At 30.9% G+C, this 20,796-nt stretch overlaps 2 protein-coding genes across 2 annotated transcripts; one reads left to right on the forward strand and one right to left on the reverse strand.

Moving 5' to 3' along the window:
* Positions 1-1,295: 1,295 nt before the first annotated feature.
* Positions 1,296-7,124, reverse strand: LOC114409762. The gene is made up of 9 exons (XM_028373349.1): positions 6,805-7,124; positions 5,400-5,751; positions 4,776-4,809; positions 4,316-4,543; positions 3,178-3,270; positions 2,570-2,635; positions 2,390-2,481; positions 2,260-2,307; positions 1,296-1,720 (listed from the first exon to the last, which is right to left on the reverse strand). The coding sequence occupies exons 2-9, from the start codon at positions 5,720-5,722 to the stop codon at positions 1,603-1,605; spliced, it is 1,002 nt and encodes a 333-aa protein (XP_028229150.1). The 5' UTR covers positions 5,723-5,751; positions 6,805-7,124; the 3' UTR covers positions 1,296-1,602.
* An 8,686-nt stretch (positions 7,125-15,810) lies between these two features.
* On the forward strand, positions 15,811-16,533 carry LOC114409772 (ubiquitin-40S ribosomal protein S27a-like). The gene has a single exon (XM_028373359.1). The coding sequence runs from the start codon at positions 15,882-15,884 to the stop codon at positions 16,347-16,349; it is 468 nt and encodes a 155-aa protein (XP_028229160.1). The 5' UTR covers positions 15,811-15,881; the 3' UTR covers positions 16,350-16,533.
* Positions 16,534-20,796: the final 4,263 nt, after the last annotated feature.

Consider the following 20,796-nt stretch of genomic DNA (forward strand, 5'->3'; position numbering starts at 1 on the left):
AATTCTAGGAGGCATCTGGAAGGCAAATATCCGCTCCTTTATTTTTTTTTTTCAAAGTACACTCCCCTTTCCTATTATAATTTGGTTATTACTTTAATGACCTTTCTTCAAACCTTATTCTTTCTCTCACACCCTCACAGTCGCACACTCCCTTCCCCATGACAATCCAATCCTTCCAAGGCAGTTAAACACTCATCTCTTTCATTAAAATTGTTCCTCTCTTTCACTCCCTTTATGATCTCCGATTCAATATCTTGCTTTGGTCATCCTTACTTGCCTGGTCTCTTTGTCTAATATTAGTGTTTTTGAGCTACTTTTTTGTGATTTATGCATAATTAAAAGTAATAAAGTTGTGAAGGAAAGGAAACTAAATATTAAATTTGATACAATGATTCTTTGAAATGAGTGTGTTTAAATTTTAGAAAGTAGTTTTTGGAATATTGTTTTACATTTTGTATTCCAGAAATGCAAATTCTAAAATTATTCTGGAACTCTTATAATATCCCAAAAGTTATTTTCGGATTTTTTTTTTAGATTTTGTATTCCATAAATTACTTTCTGGAATACAAAATGTAAAAAAATATTTTGGAAATTACTTTTCAGAATAATGGTATAAGGATATTTTGGATATAAATAGTATTTAATTTAGTAAAAAAAATTACATAAAAATAAAAGGGGAGTGCATTTAGTGCTTTTTCATCTGAAAAATGCTTGAAGGTTGGAATTTAAATTATTTTTCTTCGGTCACACGCTAACTCCGAGTAATACCAAGAGTATTTATTCATCCTCTTGAGATGACTTCTCACCCGGGTGTGACTGTTTAGTAGTGTTTAGCATACAATCATTGCAGCATTGCTGCGTACAGTTCATTATCTTGCATGTAAAAACGTTGGACATTAACAAAGCAGATTGACCCCTCTTAAAAAAAAGATGAAAAATGTAGTGAAGGAAAAAAAATCCAATTGTTAATATTTTAGCAAATTTACAATTTATTATGCATATACACATAATATTAATCATTGACTTTCCCACTAATAATTAAAATTACTTTTTTTTTTCTGTAATAATCAAGAAAGTTTATAACAAGAAAGTTTATCAACTAAAAGATAGAGGAGTCCGTTCTTGAAAAGAAAATCAATTTTTGATATTCTAACCATATAATTTTATAATGATTTTTTATTAGTTGAAAATGTAAATAATTGTATATTAGCCGTGCATAGAAATTTAACTCGTGTAATTATTCTAAACAATCATATTGGCATAGTTACGCAGATGATATTAATATCCTTACTAAGTAGTAGAAAATAAAATAATACATTTTGAAACATATATTTGATTCTACATAGGATGAATTAATCAATGTATGGGGATATTATGGAAGATATCATATACATGGTTAGACCAGTGAACTTTTATCAATTCCATCTTAAGTAGCAAATACTAATACACATCCCCACAATTACCTCCGCACAAAAATGATAGTCCTCTAAAAACTTTGGGGGGAGGGGAGGGGTGGGGTTACAAATTTGATCTTAAAATTTAAAATCTGCTTTAGCCACGATGAAGGTAGCCTTACTCCGATGACTAATCTTCAATGTATTATCACCGTACAAAATGACAAGAGCCAGGAAACAATTTTGACAACCACAAGTGCTTCAGCTTCATTATCAAAGCAAAGAAGCCATAGCATGGAATGTGCATTACACCCACACCAAAGTACCTAAGAGTCCAACAAGAGGCCAAAGGTTATATGTCATTATCTGAATTTGCGCATTTTAATTTATCTAGAGAGGAGTATTAGCAATACACTCATTTTAACACTTTTATCATTGATTAAAATTTATTGAAAATTACAAAGCTATAAGTGAAGTTTATTAAATAAGTGAGACCCACATGATTTTGTGATTTCCAACAAATTCTAGTTAATAATAGTGTATTAGAGGGTGTGTTGCTAATATTTTTCTTTACCTAAATTAATTTCATTATCAATAGTTGCATGCAGAGAAATATAAGATGAACATGCAATGTTACACGATAAACTGCTCCTCGCTTGCAAGTTTATTTTTAAGTTTGTCAAAGTTGAAGTCCATGACCAAAATTTCATGGCAAAAAGTTCTAGTTTCGTTTTCAGCATCCCCATATAAGAAACAATATGCTCACATACGAAAGGATAAGCTTATGTCAATCAGTGGTAAAGTTAATTTTTAATTTTTCGGATACTATTTGAGTGGTGGTTATGCATTGAATTTATGAACGTACCATAAGGGGGCGTATGGGGATGACAAGTCAAGGAAAGGATAAGGCCACCTGGAACAACGGATAGAAAAATTATGAACAGAATTGTGTCAAGTGGAAAGCAACAATCAGAAAATGGGATACTCGTTTTTACCATAATGAAACACAAGCATGAATGATCCACTGAAAAATCACAAATAAAGCCGTCCACAAAATAAAATATGCAAATCGAAACACTGGAAACCTCTGCATGTGTTAAGAAGTAGATGTAAGTTTGAAGTAGGTATGTAAGGAGAAATAATATATGCAAAAAAAAAAACCAAAAAAAAATCACCATGCAATTCAATGATGCATCACCGAGGAGGAATACAGCGTTAAGGGAGTGCAAACAAACATCCATCTGCAAATTGAAAAGTGGAAACATGAAGGGTTTAGTAGCAAAGGACCAGCATATTCTATTAGAACCAAAACTAAACAAGATGTTTACATTCATAAACCCCATTCACCTTTCTATGCTTCATTGGCGTTATAATAATTAAGGTATTTCAAACAACCACACCTATTAATTACATATTTTGTGGGGTAATCAGTGTTCAGCACATGCTGGAAAACACAAATGCTTTGATGTTGATTACATGCAACATGTTCCAGATGTATATTATAAAATTTTACTAATTTTTTTTAGCAAAACTGTTCCCTCACATTTAAGGAAAATATGATACAGCCAGGTTCAAGGATAAGATGAGTAGCATCAGAACAGATTCATTATTAGTACCATTGATATTCAATGGAAATTTCCAAAAGTGTTTTAAGTTTTTAACCAAAAATTAAACTAGAAAGGTAAAGCCAAACATTCTCCAAAACTTGTATTAGTATATTAAATATAACTTTCTTAACCAAAAAGATAAATGGCAGACCAGGGACAAGATCAATAATACTCACAAAATGCAGATGGAAATCTTTGGTGTTCAGATATGTTGGATAAAGGACAAGCCAGAATACAACGTCAGTGAGCACTACAGCACCTGCACAAGTCTAAATATTTAAGAGAAAATTTAAACAAATCAGTAGATTGCCTCCTAGGTTTAATCAGTTAATAACACAATGAAATTCAAAATGCATTAGTGTTTGATTGATAAGCAGAAAAGGAACAAGATGAATAAGAAGACAACATTATAAAAAAACACGACTTTAACAGAGAGACTGAATCCCACACAAACTTGCAAATCTATATTTAAAATACATAATATTTTTTGTTTGAACACTATTCTCTTCAATCAAATAGTTGACTTTCAAGCTAGAATTTAAAAGATTAATTAGCTATCTTAGTAAGGATAGTATAATTACTAATTTACTATTTACTACAATTATGAGCATATAGCAGAATTCCTTTTCAGCCATGATGGATCAAATGCAATTACAGTAGGAACTTTAGAACCTAATTGTGTTCTTTTTTAAACAAAAAATTATTCAAAAGAAAAGAAGGAAAGCAAATAGAAAAAATTAATTGCATATAGCTCCTCGATGTCTAAAAAAAATTAATAAAACAACCAAAAAGGGTGTACAAACAATTCTGTCCCATAATAAGTTTGACTCAGTGAAACACCCTAAAAGTGTTAGGTAGAGACAATACATACAAATAGAGGGTGTTGACTATCTAAAATGCCAATTAAACAAGTTTCTCAAATTACTTCCTGACTATGATAAAATGTTTGCAGGTATCCTGATAATTGTGGATAAATTCTCATAGGCTCCATGGAAAAGCCAGTTAAATATGTTATTTGGCAACCCATGGTTTCTCCATCCCAAACAGACAAACTTTTTCAAGCTAAACATTTGACAACCATGAAGTTCCCTAATAACTTTTCGATTCACATATCTTTTTTCTGCTTCGTCTTCAATCATACCCACTTTCTTTCACAAAAACCAATTTTAATGGAAAAATCTCAGTCGCATGCCCTTAATAAAAATTATGGTTAAAGGTCAATTTGCAATTGTTAAAATTAGTCACTAGATTAGTTAAAATAAATGTAATGCTAAAAAAAAATATACTCCAATAAAAACTTGAAACAAAAATTACCTGAAAAGTTATTTGAAAAATATAACCCCATACACCAGCAGTATTCCGAGTGAATGGCTCCTGATTGGCATTGGAATTCTTGTACAGGTTAGGTAATTCTGGAGTCCCATCAAGTGTAGGAGCCACATAAGTGCCTTCTTCAGTATCTAAATCAGCACGATTAACAGTGGTGCAATCAATTTTATTGTGTTTATAGCGACACCCATATATGGAGACACAAGACCCAAGCTGAAAGTGAAATTGAGAGCACAAGTCACTCAGAGAAAATATAAAATGAAAACAGAGAAAAGGAAAGTTGACTGATAGGTTCAATTTGTTTTTCCGAAGGAGCATATAAAACTGTAAATTACAGAATGTCATATAGCCCAACTAGAATTCCACCCTGACCCCAAAAAGATAAAAGAAAATGCAATTTTATTATTATAATATCAGAAGATGAGTTAGACATGAGAAGTGTTACCCCAAAGTAAATAGTGACCAAAGTAAATGTCCACCTGTTCAGCAACAAAGAAAGAAAAAATCAGCATATTTCTAACCAACTCACCAACAGGGAACATTAAGACAGTGATGTTTTATCATAAAAGTCAATCATTTTCTTCCAACATACACTCTTTTATCACATGAGTCCTAAATACTCCAAACATGAAATATATATGTGCTTCCGCTTTAACCAACACTCTTCACTGTTGACATATGTGAACAGATCTTCTGTCCCAAATGCTATCCGCCAACAAAATACTTCCAATTATGCACTAAAAAGAAGTTTACTATCAACTAAGAGAGAAGGAATACATTTAAGAGAGAAATGTCATTTTTCACAAAGTTGGCAACATTTTAAAGAGGAGACATGATTGAGGATACAGAAGACTTGAATTCAGCCATATAGTAATAAGTACAACTACAAACTACAAAGAAAATGTTCTTCAACAACCCTAACAATGGATCTGAAAATAATTAAAAAATAAATAAATGTATAAGCAAAGTCTCTAGCTTGTTATTGAGGTAGCAATGGAATAGGAACATAAACATCACTAAATAACTGCATAAAGACTAGAATAGACAAGATATGTGCAATGTAGCTTACTGAGTGTAGAAATAAAATATGCCACCTCCATCAGCAACCACATTGGCAGTCAGCAAAGAAAAAAGCACAAGAAAAGAAATTATCCTGTAAGCAAGCAGCCAAGCAGGATGAATTCCTTTAAGACATGTATTCCATGCTTCATACTCATAAAGCGATCCAGCCGTTTCTCGCTGCCTTTCTCTTCTCTCATTCCTTGATTTATTGAATTCTTCATACTTCCATATCAAAAATGACGCTAGGCCCATAGTTAATAAAATAAATAGTGCACAGAGGAAGAACCTCCAATTCAACCAATAACTTAAGGCAGTAGTATCTGGTGCCATGGTGGGTCGCCAACTATGGCTCGAGGAATCTGTTAATATCAAGAAACTGATGAGTTACTTATACTTGCTTTGGTTAGTATGTATTCCTGCTATCTTTCTTACAAGCTCTACACACTCAGTTAAGACTGTATACTCCCCAAGTATGCATGAGCGATGAGGTGACAAATTTTAACAAGAAAGGTTCTGATGAAGAAAATGTTAACAGATACCATTGGTGCATAGAATTAGGGAGAGAAAAAGAAAGACATATTAAAGTCTTGTTTGGATAAACTTTTCCATAAGCATTTATAGGAGAAGAAAAAGAAAGTAAGATAAATTGAACTTCTCCCATAAACTAAAATCAACTTATGTACTTAACTTTCGCAGAAGCTCTATCATTTAACTTCTCCAAAATTTGAGGTGCATAAGTTGATTTTAGCTTATCGGAGAAATTCAATTCATTTTACCAGCTTATGGCGAAGTTTATCCAATCAGGATCCTTATTAACAGCAACAAAGACAATGGAACCGCTGTCACTTCCACCAGAAAAAAAAATCATAAGAATTAATTGGTACCTGAGTACATTTGAATTATAGGGGAAGGAATACATACAGCAAGTAGTCCACATAATTTTTTGTAAAATAATGGGAATTTAGTTAGAAGCATTTCAAATTCTCAACTGATTCAATTCCTCACAACAGGTGAAAAAGAATGGAAACTTGAATATTCTGAAGAAACAACACTAAAATCACCAAAGTCCAACAGGAACAGAACTCATGCATTCAGAAAATTCAAACAAAAAGACGAGTCAGATGAAAGAATGACAAAGCAAAGTAGTATTTTGCCACGATTATTCTTCTCGGGGATATTTAGAAACAAGTGAACAAGACAAGGAGCAAACTGAGAACCCCTCCAATCTCCTATGCCAATCGAACCCAGATTCTTTACTTGAAATGGGGTTCACGAAAATTCCAAAAAGTTCAATACTTGATCAAGAAGAAGATAAATATATATAAATAAATAAAAAGATGATTATTGATTCGTAATTTAGAAAGATAAATAAAGAAGGAAAGACAAAAAAAAAAAGGAGTAGAAGCACTCACAGAGAGAGTTGAGAAGTAAAATTAAGCGGGCAGAGGCGTGAATACTGAAAAAAAGAAAAAGATGCTTTGCTTCTTCCTTTTATATGTACGAGGAAGAGAAAGCCAATATGTGTAAGTGTGAAAAAAAGAACCAAAAAAATTAGGTATTGTTGATGAGTTAACAGTGAGAAAGGTATTTTGATTTAATGGATTGATTTTGATTCATGAGTGGCTAATCCCAAATTACAGGCCTGAGGATCCACCGGAGAAGAAGACACCACACGCTTTTCCTCTGCTCGGTTACCATGTATTCCCAAATCCCACGTCTCCTTTCTAAGGATATAAATTAAATTAAAAATATATATAATAGAACATTTATTTTTATCAAAAAGAAAAATCTCTTTTGTCGTTGCCTTTTATACGCAATAGAGTTATAATTTATTAAAGTATAGTATAAATTTATGAATGCACTCTTGTAAAAAAAAAAATATTATGATTTATGAATATTAAAGATTGGCGTACTAAGTCATCTTATCTAAAGAGATTTCGCACCAAGAAGCGCGTAGAGGTGGTGGGGACTTCTTGAAATGAATATTAAATTAACCTAAATGATAATCAGTTTTCTTCTTGACGCATTGGGTAAGAAATTAAAAACAAAAATATTTTTATTAGGATATATAAAGTTGTGATGTTGATGATTTTTTTTACATTTTTTATGTTTTTTATAATAAATATTTTTTAATTAATATCCAAAAAAATACTGATCAACGTTACACAAATACAAAGTTCCAAGTTTTCTTCTTACTTAGTAGTTACTAGTTAGTACTTGACAGGTGAATAAACAATAACTAAAAATCCAAGTTTTCAATATATTCATTTATTTAATAATAACTTAATTAATAATGTGAAATGCACTTGAATTAAAAGACATTTGTTATAAAAATAATAATTAGTAAAATTTTACATCATCATTTAATCACATCACATTATATTTAATAAATTTATTAATTTTCATGACATCCTCTTTAAAATTTATATCAATGATAATATATGATTTTCTCATTTTATATTATCATCCATCTCTTTGTTATTTAGAAGAATGGATTAATAATATTATCCTTTTAGTTATAGAAATTTATCACTCACAAGTGTTTATATTCTATAGAGGATGAAATAAGAATATTGGATGTTTTCCCCCCAAAAATTAATATTTTAATATATGTTTTTCACCCTAAATATACTCCACCACCAACTTTAGTTATATAAATTAATAAAATTTTAATATTTAAATTTTTAAGAAACTTACATGTTAATATTTTTGTTTTAACTATGAAAAATTATTTATTAAGTTTTTTTAATACCGATTACATAAATCAAGAAAGTTACATATTAATATGTATATAAATTATTTTATGTAATTTATAAAAAATTATCTAAATTTTATTTTTATATATAAATAATAAAAAGTTAATTATAAAAAGTAATAAATTTTCATTTTAATTTTTTAGATTATTTAAATATTTTTTTAATTTGCATAGTTTGTATAAATTACATAAAATAATTTTTTTAAAATAATCTATATATTAGTTTATATAAATTTTTAAATTATAATAAAATAAGATCAAATTTTTATAATTTGAAAAAAATTAATAACTCTTGACTAATAATACATGTAAAATGGTGTTTATAAAATTAATTAAGCAAAATAAGTGTTTTGGTGATTTATTACTTTACTTTTAAATAAAAGATCATGAGTTTAACTCTTACCAAGTTTTTTTTTATTTTTTTACTTTATTTAATCTCGTCATATAAGTGTCATGTCAATAGTTTATATAAATGTCAAGTCAGCATCAATATGTTACATCAAAATTGTTTATTTTAAAGAAAAAAAGAAATTAAATGTATTTATTTAGAAATAGGACCAAAATCATGGATTTCAAATTATAGGAGGACAAAAATTATAATTTAACCTAAATACTAATAATCAATTACCATAAGCTATAACAGAAAGCGCAATACAATCCCACCCCCATACGTGTTATAAAAGTGAGGGAGCCTTAAAATGTCACCCACCATTAAAGCCATCAATACCGCCCCCTTTCACCCACTCAACATTAATGAACCACTATCAAATTAGACTATCTTTACTAATAGATCTTGAGCTCACAATCTGGTCTTCAAAAGACCTACCACTAAAGGGGGAGTTGAGATATTCACGATGAAGGATGATGTCTTTTACAATATCCCTTAAGATTTGTCCCATTTTTTTAATAAAAAAACATAATTTAATCTTTCTTTCTTTCCCTAAATGTTTGTTGAGGGAAGCAACAAAAAAGGAAGAATGAAAAGGGAAACCAAGAGAAAAGGATGAAACAATAACAACATCAAAACGAAAACAACAACAGATGCATTGATTTTAAATAACAACATGATCAAACGATTCAAAGTTAAAAAATAATAAATAAAAGAAAAAGGCACAAAACACATTGTCACAGTGTCGATCCAGCCACGATCCGTCAGCTTCAAAAGTTTTCCAAGCATCGATTCGTCACTGTCGTGGTCAAGGCTCTCCTCAACGCTCTACTTTCGTTGTCACACCATTCGCTAAAAATGCATCATCTTCCTTTATGCTTATCAAAGGGAGGGTGGGGTTTTAAGGGAAAGGGAAAGAGGGAAGAGTGTGGGTGGGGTGGAGGGGAAGGGAAAGGGAAAGGTTGATTTGAAAATGAGAAAGTAAAGTAGAGGAGAGAAGACACAAACTATGGAAAGAAAATTGAAACATTTGTTTGTTCCTTCGAATTATTATTGTTGCTTGTCAAATTGTCATATCAATAGCAGTAAATTGGAACTTTGCTATGAAATTAAACTATTTACACATGAATTTTGTACTATTTGCTATCAAAATAGGTAATAACTGAATCCTATAAATTGGGAAGATTGGTGATCGTATTTTGCGCACCAACTTTCATTCTCATCCTTAATTTCTCAATCTCTATTTCACAATCTCTTTCTTTGCCTTTAGTTTCATTCTTAATGGATCTAAATCAATTTCATTGGCAAACCTATTGCAAAATTACCAAATGACTCATTTGAACAAAATTACCAATAGTTTTAGTAATCCATAAACTCCTTCCAATGACGAAGTTGAAATGCAATTTCCACCATTTTCTACCCATGTTGGACTAGAAAATATCACACTAAAGGAAGGAGGAGATAATTCTACAAAAAAGAAATCATAACTTTACTTTTCGATTAAAGATGATACACATCTCATTGGTTCACGACTTAATGTCTCGATGAATCCAATTGTCGGTGATGGTCAAACAAGAAATTGTTTTTGGTTGAGAGTAACATAAAATTACAACAACTTTTGTAACAATCTACGAGAGAGAACATTGAATCAAGTGAAATCTTAATGGCAAAAAATTAATGTTGGCATTCAAAAGTTCAAGAGCCATTACAAGTATGTTGTCAATTTGAAGAAAAGCGATTACATGGAGAACGATGTCATGATTCATGCATATATCATTTGGAAGGAAGATGAGGAAAGCAATTTTATTTTAAATCATGCATGATGACTGCTAAAAGATAGGCATAAATGGTTAGAACAATGTATAGAAGTTTGTTAAAAAATAACAAAGTTTTATGCTTCTAGGAATTACTTGTCGTTATCTAATCTAGAGACACTAATTAAGGTTTCAGAAATTGACACACCATCACAAATCCTCGATTCGATGGGACAGAAGGTAGTCAAGAGGAAGATCAAGGACAAAGGAGATGGAACGTCTTCACCAATTGTGGACTTGTCAGGCATGGAAGCTACAATCAGGGAAGAAATTGTTGCCACCAAAAAGTTAGCAAAGAAAAAAGAGATGAAGAACGTAACACTATTGTACGAAATACTAATGAAGGACACATCTACCATGTCTAAAGAACAATACAAAAAACACAAAATCACTTGTAATTATATTTTATAAATGTTTAGTAATTAGTTGTTATGTGGTCAATTAGTTTTAATTAGTCACGGTTTGTTGTAGGTTTATTTTAATAAATCCTATGTTGTAACAGTCTTAGTTTTAATTAGTCTTTTTATTGTAACTTTTTGTTAGTTTAATGCTGAACTTTGTTTTAATTAGTCTTCATGTTGTAACTTTTATGTTAATTATTAATTTTTAATTATGTAACTAGTCGTTATAAAAGCGGTAATTACAAAACTAGTTGTTTTCAATGTAGTTGTTGTGATATTAGCCATCATAAAGGTAACTGTTACAAAATTAGTTGTTGTGAAACTAACTGTTATAAAAGTAGTCGTTAAAAAGTAATCGTTGTGAAACTAACCATTAAAAACTACCCAATGGAAATTATTCTATTTAATTGTTAAAGTTTCTTTCAATCATGCATATTTTCTACAAACTCTATAATCTTTTTTATTTAATTTTTAGCTCCATTCATTGGCAAAATGGATAGAAACTCTTACTTCAATAGACTTTGGAGATAAAAATATTGATGGAACACTTGAAGACAATGATAAAGAAGAAATCATGAGGTACTTACGTGAGCTGCAACAACAAGTAGAGAATAACAGTTGGCCAAGACAAACAAGACGTCATATAAATTGTGATTGTGAATGTGGCAAACATAGTTGCTTGTTAAATGAATACTTCTCTAAAAATTTTGTATATACAGAGAGGCATTTTCGACAAAGGTTTCAAATGAAGAAGCAGTGGTTCCTTCGAATTGTAGATGCTCTTAATAATCATTATTCGTGTTTCTAAATGAGATCTGATACAACTAGTAGAAAGGATCTTTCACCATTACAGAAGTGCACTGCAACAATTCGTATATTAGCATATGGATCACCTGCTGATAGTACCAATGAGTATGCTAGAATTATTGAATGCACTGCAATTTAAGGCTTAGAAGTTTTTGTAAAGGGTATCAACGAGATATTTGGGGGTAAGAACTTGAGAAGGCCAAACAAAAATGACATCAATATCTTATTACAAATTGGAGAGACATGTGGTTTTCTAGGTATGTTGGGTTCTATTGGTTGCATGCATTGATAATGGAAAAATTACCCAATTATATGGCAAGGAAAATATCATAGAGGTAATCATCGCAAACTCACAGTAATACTTGAAGTCATCGTGTTACAAGACTTGGGAATTTGACTTCCATATTATGGAGTTGCAAGTTTAAACAATGACATTAATGTGTTAAATCAATTGCCCATGTTTAATGTTGTTTTGCAAGGTTGACTCCTCCAGTGCAATTTACAATCAAGGAAACCCCATATAGCATGGATAATATCTTGCAGATAACATTTACCTTGATTAGGTCACTTTTGTAAAAACCATCCCTATGCCACAAGGAGAGAAAATAAAATTATTTGCAAAATGTCAAGAATCGGCAAGAAAGGATGCGGAGATAGTGTTTGATGTGCTAAAATCTCAATTTGCAATTATATGTGGTCCATCAAATAATTAACACATCGATACAATGAAGATTATTATATTGACATGCATTATATTACATTACATGATTGTTAAAGAAAAATAAGATAGATACAATGGTAATGTTGGTGTTGATTATGCTCAAATAGACGAAGAGATTTCAAACATTGATGTCTTTCGTGGTGCTCCTCCTGACTTTACTACATACGTACAAACAAGACGGTATATGCATACAAGAGAAATTCATCTACAACTTCAAACAAACTTAGTGGAGCATATATTAGGCACGTTTAGAGGACAATAATGAGGAATTTTAAATTTTCTCTTTGAATGTTAATGGATTGTATTATGTTACTTATGAATGTTATGTATTTTTTGTCAGTTTAACTTTAATTCATAAATAAAATTTTTAATTATTAATATTTTATTTTTTAATTTGTAATCAGTTACTTAAATTTAATTAAAAAATAAATCATAAACTATATTTAAGTGGGTCCATTGTGGAACCCACAAAAAGAGCCTCAAGATCCTAAATTGGGATCTATTATTTGAGCAAAAAGGAGGATAGATCTTGGAGCACATGTGACACCGTGGGACCCACCATAAAGTGATATAAGATCCCAAAATATGATCCATTACTCAATATGCTTTTACAATTTCCACCCCTGCATGAAAATCCCCCCCGCCACATAATCCCCACGTTGAGCTTTAACCCTATACGCATGAGCATCGAGTCTCAGCTTTCACAAAATATCTATTAGAGAAGATAACCATAGTATTTCCACCCAACATCCTCAACCATCAAGATCAGTCGGGTTTTCACACTACAAACGTACAAGCTCTCGGGTTAACACATGATCAATAAGGTTTCCACTCCTTCACAAGGCGAATCCCTTGAACCGTCAAATGCAAAAAATCTGCACATACTTTTAATAATACAATGATATTAGAATTTAGACATACACTATAGTCAAACTTAACACATCATTGTAAGCATTTTTTAAGATGATTTTTCTTTTGAAGTGTGAAGATGATTTTGAAGTTTTAACATTTCAGAATGTTACATATTTGGTGTCAAACTAACACTGCAGATGGTGAATAAACAAAACTAAAAGAAATAGTCATAACAAATTATTGCAAATGCCACGTGCACTAGTAATATGGTCAAAATAGTATGTGTATATAAGTGGGGGTAATCTTAACCTAACAAGTCGGTGTGGTAGAATTGAGTCATGCCTTTCCAAATTTGAAATCAAAGATGGTATTAGAGTTAATCGAGTTACCTATTATTGGTCATTATTAGACCACTCATAGATGTCTAATCTTGCAAATTTCATGCTTGAGATGTTCATTCCTCGACATAAAGGGTGTGTTGGAGATCCCACATCAACCAATAATATGACCAAAGTAATGTGTATGAGTGAGGGACTTACTTTATAAGCCATTTTTGTGGGATTGAGTTAAACTAAAATTCAAATTCTAAGATGGCATCAGAGCCTATATAGTGATTGTTGTTAAGCCTATTGGACCACCTACTATTGAGTTGTTATTGGATCATTTATAGATGTTCAGTCCTAAAAACTCCATGCTCAAAATGTTCTAGTCTTTGGCAAAAGGAAAGTGTTGTGAAGATTCCCAAAAATGAAGAAGACAAATAGCTTATGTGTTGTGTGTTTATGTCTTATGTCTTGTAGGATAATTAGTTTTGATCATGCAACACATTTGTGTGTTGCCTTTTCAATGTTTCAAGTTGTTTAGTTTAGGTGAGTTGTTTAGATTGAAATTCTTGAGAAATCCTAATATCATCAATTAATTTGATCTATGTTTTGAAAGCTAATAACATGTAAAGGTGAAAAGTGAAAAAACTTCTTCTTGACTAAAAATTGATTCAAGTTCATATTGAACAATTAAGTTTTTCCGTCTTACACAAAAGAAAAAATGAAGTTTTAGAATTTCTCAAAATAGGATAATTGACTGCTCAAATTTTTCTTCTAAAAATCAATTACTTTATGGTGAAGGAGGATATATAAGGTTGAGTCAATGGTTAGGGGATGATGAAAGAAGAAGGGGGAGGAAGAGATCACGAGTTTAAATCTTCTAACTGATATTTGTTAACAAATATTAACAAATTAATATTTGCTGATAAAACACCGGAGCCTATGTAAACAACCCCTTATTTTCAATGCAAAAATTATGCATATTGAAAATTTCTATTGAATAGATTGATGCAGTCGTTTTGAATGCTGTTGAGACAGGCCCATTCATACCCATGCATAAGATAGATGGTGAGAGAAAAGAAAAACATTGAAGTGAGTGAGCCAAGAGTGAAAAGAAAACGGCATCGCATTGCCTTGACTGTATAATAACACATGCATTGAGTTTTGATGCTTTCTATAGGGTGTCTTAGTGTAAAGTAACTAAGGAGAGCGGAAAAGCATATATTAGTGTAGGAGTATGTGATGTTTAGAATAAAAAATGAGGAAACCATTTTGGAGGTTCAAAAGAGATTCACTTATAGGTATGGGAAAAAAGATTTGACAAATAAGGTTAAAGTGCTTAAGTGTTTGAACAAGACTAGGCAACTAAAGGTCACTACAATTGCTAAATATAAGGAACTTACTATTATAGTTCTTGTCACTGTATTTGAAAAATTAACGAGCTTGATTGCTTAGTCCATAATCAAGAATTGACTATAGAAAAGAAGGATTTGTTCTTAAAGTAATACCTTCTATAAAGAATGATGAAGAAAGCTTGATACATTGATGTGACATTTTTAAGAAAAAATTATCATTTGGGTTTTTTAATTTAAATAGAAAAAATATTATTATACTATTATTGTATTTTGTTAGTATTACTTTTGATCAATATATATATATATATATATATATATATATATATATATATATACACACCAATATTTAAATATTTTGATATCTACATTGCACTCAATGTAAACTTTGTGTAAAAAATAAAATGTATCAATATCTAAATAAGAGTTGCTAATATAATTCAAATCTTTTTTTATTGTTGAAAAATTAAATTACATTTTTTAGGTTTAACTATGCATTCAATTTCTATAGTTGTACCTATTTTACCTTTTAATCTTAAAAATTATTCATTTTAGTTTTTATACATATTATTTTTAATATCTTTTAATCTCTATAAGTTTAGACGGTAAGAACTAAAAAAGATTAAAAATAATATACATAGAAACAAAAATATATTAAAAACGATATGTATATAAACTAAAATGGATTATTTTTAAGAATAAGAATTAAAAGATAAAATTTGTAAAAACATAAACTTAAGGAATAATGAAACCTCGTTTTTATTACTGAACATTAAATTAGTTTTGATTCAATTTTTTCAAAAAATTTATTGATTTTTTTTTTCAAAAACGAGACCATTCAAAAGCACAGTACAAACCCATAATTTAACCCTATTTTTTTGTTTTAATAATAGGCTAATACAAAGTTTGGGCCGGGTCCATAAAACTTTGGGCCAGCAGCACCAGCAACAAGGAAACCCTAACCAAATCCCCTCACCCCACAACACGAGTATATAAACCCTCCTAAGCACGATTCATCTCTCCTCACCCCCAAACTCTGCATCGGAAGAAACCCTAGCCACTCTCCCGGCGTCACGATGCAGATCTTCGTGAAAACCCTAACGGGTAAAACGATCACGTTGGAGGTGGAGTCTTCGGACACCATCGACAACGTGAAGGCCAAGATCCAGGACAAGGAAGGCATCCCTCCGGACCAGCAGCGCCTCATCTTCGCCGGAAAGCAGCTGGAGGACGGCCGCACCCTCGCCGACTACAACATCCAGAAGGAGTCCACGCTTCACCTTGTCCTCCGCCTCCGTGGCGGCGCCAAGAAGCGCAAGAAGAAGACCTACACCAAGCCCAAGAAGATCAAGCACAAGCACAAGAAGGTCAAGCTCGGCATTCTTCAGTTCTACAAGGTCGACGATTCTGGAAAAGTCCAGAGGCTCCGCAAGGAGTGCCCCAACGCCGAGTGCGGCGCCGGCACCTTCATGGCCAACCACTTCGACCGCCACTACTGCGGCAAGTGCGGCTTGACCTACGTCTACCAGAAGGCCGATGCTTAATTTGCGGTTTTAATTTTATTTTAGTATTTAAAAGTTTTGGTTTATGTTTTTGTTCAATTAGTGTTATGACTGTTTGGGCTTTGATTAAACCTTTATTCAATACTGTTTTGCGTTGGATTACTTATCATCCGCTTTAAATATATTGTTAGTTCGGCTTATAAACCGCCAATGCTTGCTTCCTTCATTGGATTTGTGTCGTGTTTGTGTTCTTCGCTTTACAATCAAACTGTATGTTGGATTTTTCTTTGTTGACAAAAGCTATAGTGTGTGTTTGCTTGCGTATTGTTTGGTTTTGTGCTATTCTGTTTGGTTGTTTATGATGCTCGTTAGGCAATTAAAATTAGTGTATGATCGAATTGGTTATGTAGGTTTGTTCAAGAGCAAGGTTTTAAATATTGGTCGCTGTTTGTTGTGACTGTTGATATTATGTGGCAAATCATAGACAAATGCGGCCGATGTGAACCCAATTGCAGTTGTGTTGCGGTGATGGACAGTTAAAAAACTTTGATGTTGCGGGCCCTAATCACGTTTCGGACCATTTATTAAAAACCCTTGTTCAAGAGTGTGGATTAGGCAATGGAACCTGTAGGTTTTTGGATTGTGCTGATCGATTGCCCAAAAGATGTTTGATAAATTTTTGGCCAATTGATAAGTTGAGGGTTTGTGAGCTGTGATGCTTTTGCTCATGGTTGTGTGTTTTTGTTGAGATTTTCTGATCCTCACCATTGCGATTGTGATGGTGTGCTATTTTTTTTTATTCTTCAAGTTCGGGTTAATTGACAATGTTGAATATTTGGTTGGTTCTTGTTGAAAATTGGAAAAGAGTAACGTTTGCCCCCTTGAAACACTGCTGATCATGTTAGTTTGATTGGATATATGCTTTTCCAATTAAATTTTGATAATCTAAAGAACTAGCTTACTAGACCCCCAGATTACCTTTCAATCTTTGTGTTCCAGTGGTTGTGCTTTGTAGTTGGTGCTTTTTGAGGGTGATTTTGCAAACTTGGTTGAGAGTGGAGGATTACTGGTTGCTTTTAGTGACAATTAGGACTGAGTTTTCCTCGAAACTCTTTTTGATTGTGTTTTGTTTGATTGATTAGATAAGCAAATAGCATTTTTTTAATCACTTTTTCAAATGAATACCTAATAAAAAACTAAAGTAGTTTACTGGACATCTAATTTTTTCTTTAAAATAAATTAATGAGTATATATTACCATTAATTTCTAACTCTTGTTCTGCCATTGCTATAACATTTGGCAATTGGTTTTACTACTGTAACAATATACCATTTAGTTCATTAAATATGCAATGAGTGGAAACAAATTGAGTCGTGCTGGGCACTACAAGTTTGATTTATTATTTATAACACTGTTATGCGTGAACCTGGCTTAGTTTTTAGCTTTATCGATTTTATTTTGTTATATTTTGTTTATGCACTGATTGTCATCAGAGGATACGAAACTTGATTATGCGTGAGCCAGACTTAATTTTGTTTATGTTCCTGGAAGGTCACTTTAGCGTATCTTTGGTGCTTAGTTTCTGAACATCACATCCTAAATGTATAAAAAAACCAAATATGCTGAAAGTCTGTTTGGGGCGCAAAACAATATGCTTGACTGGTGGATTTTGGGTGTTTGGGTCTATTTGCAAGGCACGAAACGATATGAAGCTCTAGTACTATTTTTATGGGTCAAAAATTGATTTGTGGTTCGTATGAAAAAAAAAACGTTTCAAGTGTTTTACAAACAGGCCTTCTATGCTTGAATTTAGTTCTGTATTATCATAGATTATAAAAAACAAAAATGTAATTTTGGTCCTTTTAATCTACTCAATTTGTAAATTTGGACTTCTTATTATAAAATTGAGATATTTAGTTCCTCTAAAATAGAAAATTTTGGTTCCTTTAAACTTAATTGGGTGATTTGTAGTTTTTGTTTTGCGTAGACTTGAAAAAAAAATTACCAAAGCCATGTGGGTATTGTGAACAGAACCCTAATGCCTAAACCTTCTTCCCCTACTCTTTCCCGTCCAAATCCATCCCGACCTCCACATGTAGAGGATTCACTTGTCGGAATCCACAGGGCAAGAGTTTGCCACCATTGTTGTGGTCGACTGGAAAATCGTTGTAACAGGCTGAATCCTCTACATTTGCGGGTTCGATAGTTTGACTGTTCATGCTGTTACCGTGCAATTAGATTGATTATTTTCTTCTTTGTTGATTTTGGGTTTGGTTTTGAGATTGATTGTTAAATTGAGTTTAATTCCGTTCAACTTGAGTCCCAATAATTTGGGCTGAAAATACAAAGTTGTTTCAATTTGTTACAGTCAGATGAAGCTCTCCCAAAACTTTAATTGGGGCGCATGATAACAGATCAGTTTGTGCAGAATAATTGTATTGGGCAGGAATTGTTTTCGATGCTTAAGCATGTTGTAGGGGTTAATAGATAAGAGATTGGGGTATAATTGTTGGAATTCAATGCATAGTGGGATTGGGGTGGTTTGTTTGCTGTGTGTATTGTTTTCGGAGTTGTAAAGTTGTGCCTTCAATCAAATGTATATGTGGAGTTTGCTCCTTGTCATGGATTTCACTGTTTCGGGAGAGGTTGGGATTTTACAAGGCTGGGAGCCATTTTAGTATCCCATCAAATTATTAATCATATTGGCACATTATGTAAATCAATCGGATGGGAACACTGATGATGATGTAACTTGGAAGAATGCAGGCGATGGAAATGGACAATTTAATCTTGTTTTTTTATTTATTAAATATTTGTAAAATTTAATTATATATTCATTAATATTTAAATTAAAAAATAATAAAAAACTACAGTGCCCAATTCACCCACTTAATTGTCCAACATAGAAAGTTAATGACCAACCAATTAAATTTAGTAGAGGAACTAAAGTCCTCTATTTTAAAAACAGGACTAAATGTTTAATTTGATAATAAGGGATCAAAATTAAAAACAGAATGAAAAGGTTGCATTTTAGTATGAAAAAAGTAATGGACAAAAGTCTAAAGTTTTGTTATTGGTATAATAATATCATCCAAAAATTAAATGGAAAAATATGTTTTTGGTATCTCTAAAATGCTTGAAATCTGTAATTCGTCCTTTCAATTTTTTTGTCCCATTTCAGTTCCTTTGAAATTTTCAAATTACTTATGTTGAATTTTTTACGTGACAGATATCATTAAGCATATATTTTAAATGAGGGATTTCTACATTTGAAAAAAAAATTTGTTCGTAGTTCATGTTAATATAATATATTGGATCAACATATTGGACTTATTCACGGAGTAAATATACTAGATGAATAATAATATGCCACTTTAGAGGGATTCAAATGTGACAATTTTTTTTTTGAAAAAGACCAATTCTATAATTTAGATATTTTAGAGGAACTAAAACATATTTCATTCAAAATTAAAAATATTTTAAAGGGACTAAAACATATTTTATTCAAAATTAAAAATAAATGTCAATGAAAAACAACTTCTTACTTTACCTTATTTGGGAATAGGGTATATAATTCAACTTGGTAGGGCAAATCTCAATCTAGTCCTTTTTATCATGTCAACATCTCACTCAACCTCCACCTTAATGTACTAGTGTTTAATATTTGCAGTTGTAAAAATCGCTTATACATGTGAAACAGTGATAAGAAATATATGTACTGATAAGAAATAATTATATTTTTCAGTAAACTTGCCTCAGATTAATAAATAATTCTTAATTTTCAAATTAATTATAATTATGATTAATTAAATATAAAGGGATTACTAACAATTTAATTTGATTGCAAATACAATTATAGCCTTTAAAATAATAATAATAATAATAATAATAATAATAATAATAATAATAATAATGAATTATAAAAAAGATAAGACTATTATAATTAAATAGATAAATATATGATACTTAAATATTTTATCTAAATAAAGAAAATATAACTATCTCCATACAAAAAATATGTTAAAAATAAGAAAGAATGTAATTATTTTCATGGTAGAAAATATAAAAGAAAAATATAACATTTTATAAAATAATAAATAAATAAATAATACTCAAATATCAATATTTGAAAAATCAAACTCCTTAAATAAAAAATATCTTACATATATTCTTTTTTTTTTGAAAAAAAAATCTTATTTATTAAAAATATATAATTATTTTTTAACATCTTACATATTAAAAAATTTAAAACTAAAAAAAAAAGCTATAATCTATAATATTAAATTATCTTAACAAATATTCACATATACCTATAAATATACTTGCAAGTATACATACGCAATTACACATACACAAACACACACACACACACACATATATATATATATATATATATATATATATATATATATATATATATATATATAATAAAAATACATTATAATATATATTAAAAATTATAATAATACAAGAATTTGTAAGTGTGATA

This window comes from Glycine soja, chromosome 1, assembly GCF_004193775.1.
Source record: "Glycine soja cultivar W05 chromosome 1, ASM419377v2, whole genome shotgun sequence".
Classification (NCBI taxonomy): Eukaryota; Viridiplantae; Streptophyta; class Magnoliopsida; order Fabales; family Fabaceae; genus Glycine; species Glycine soja.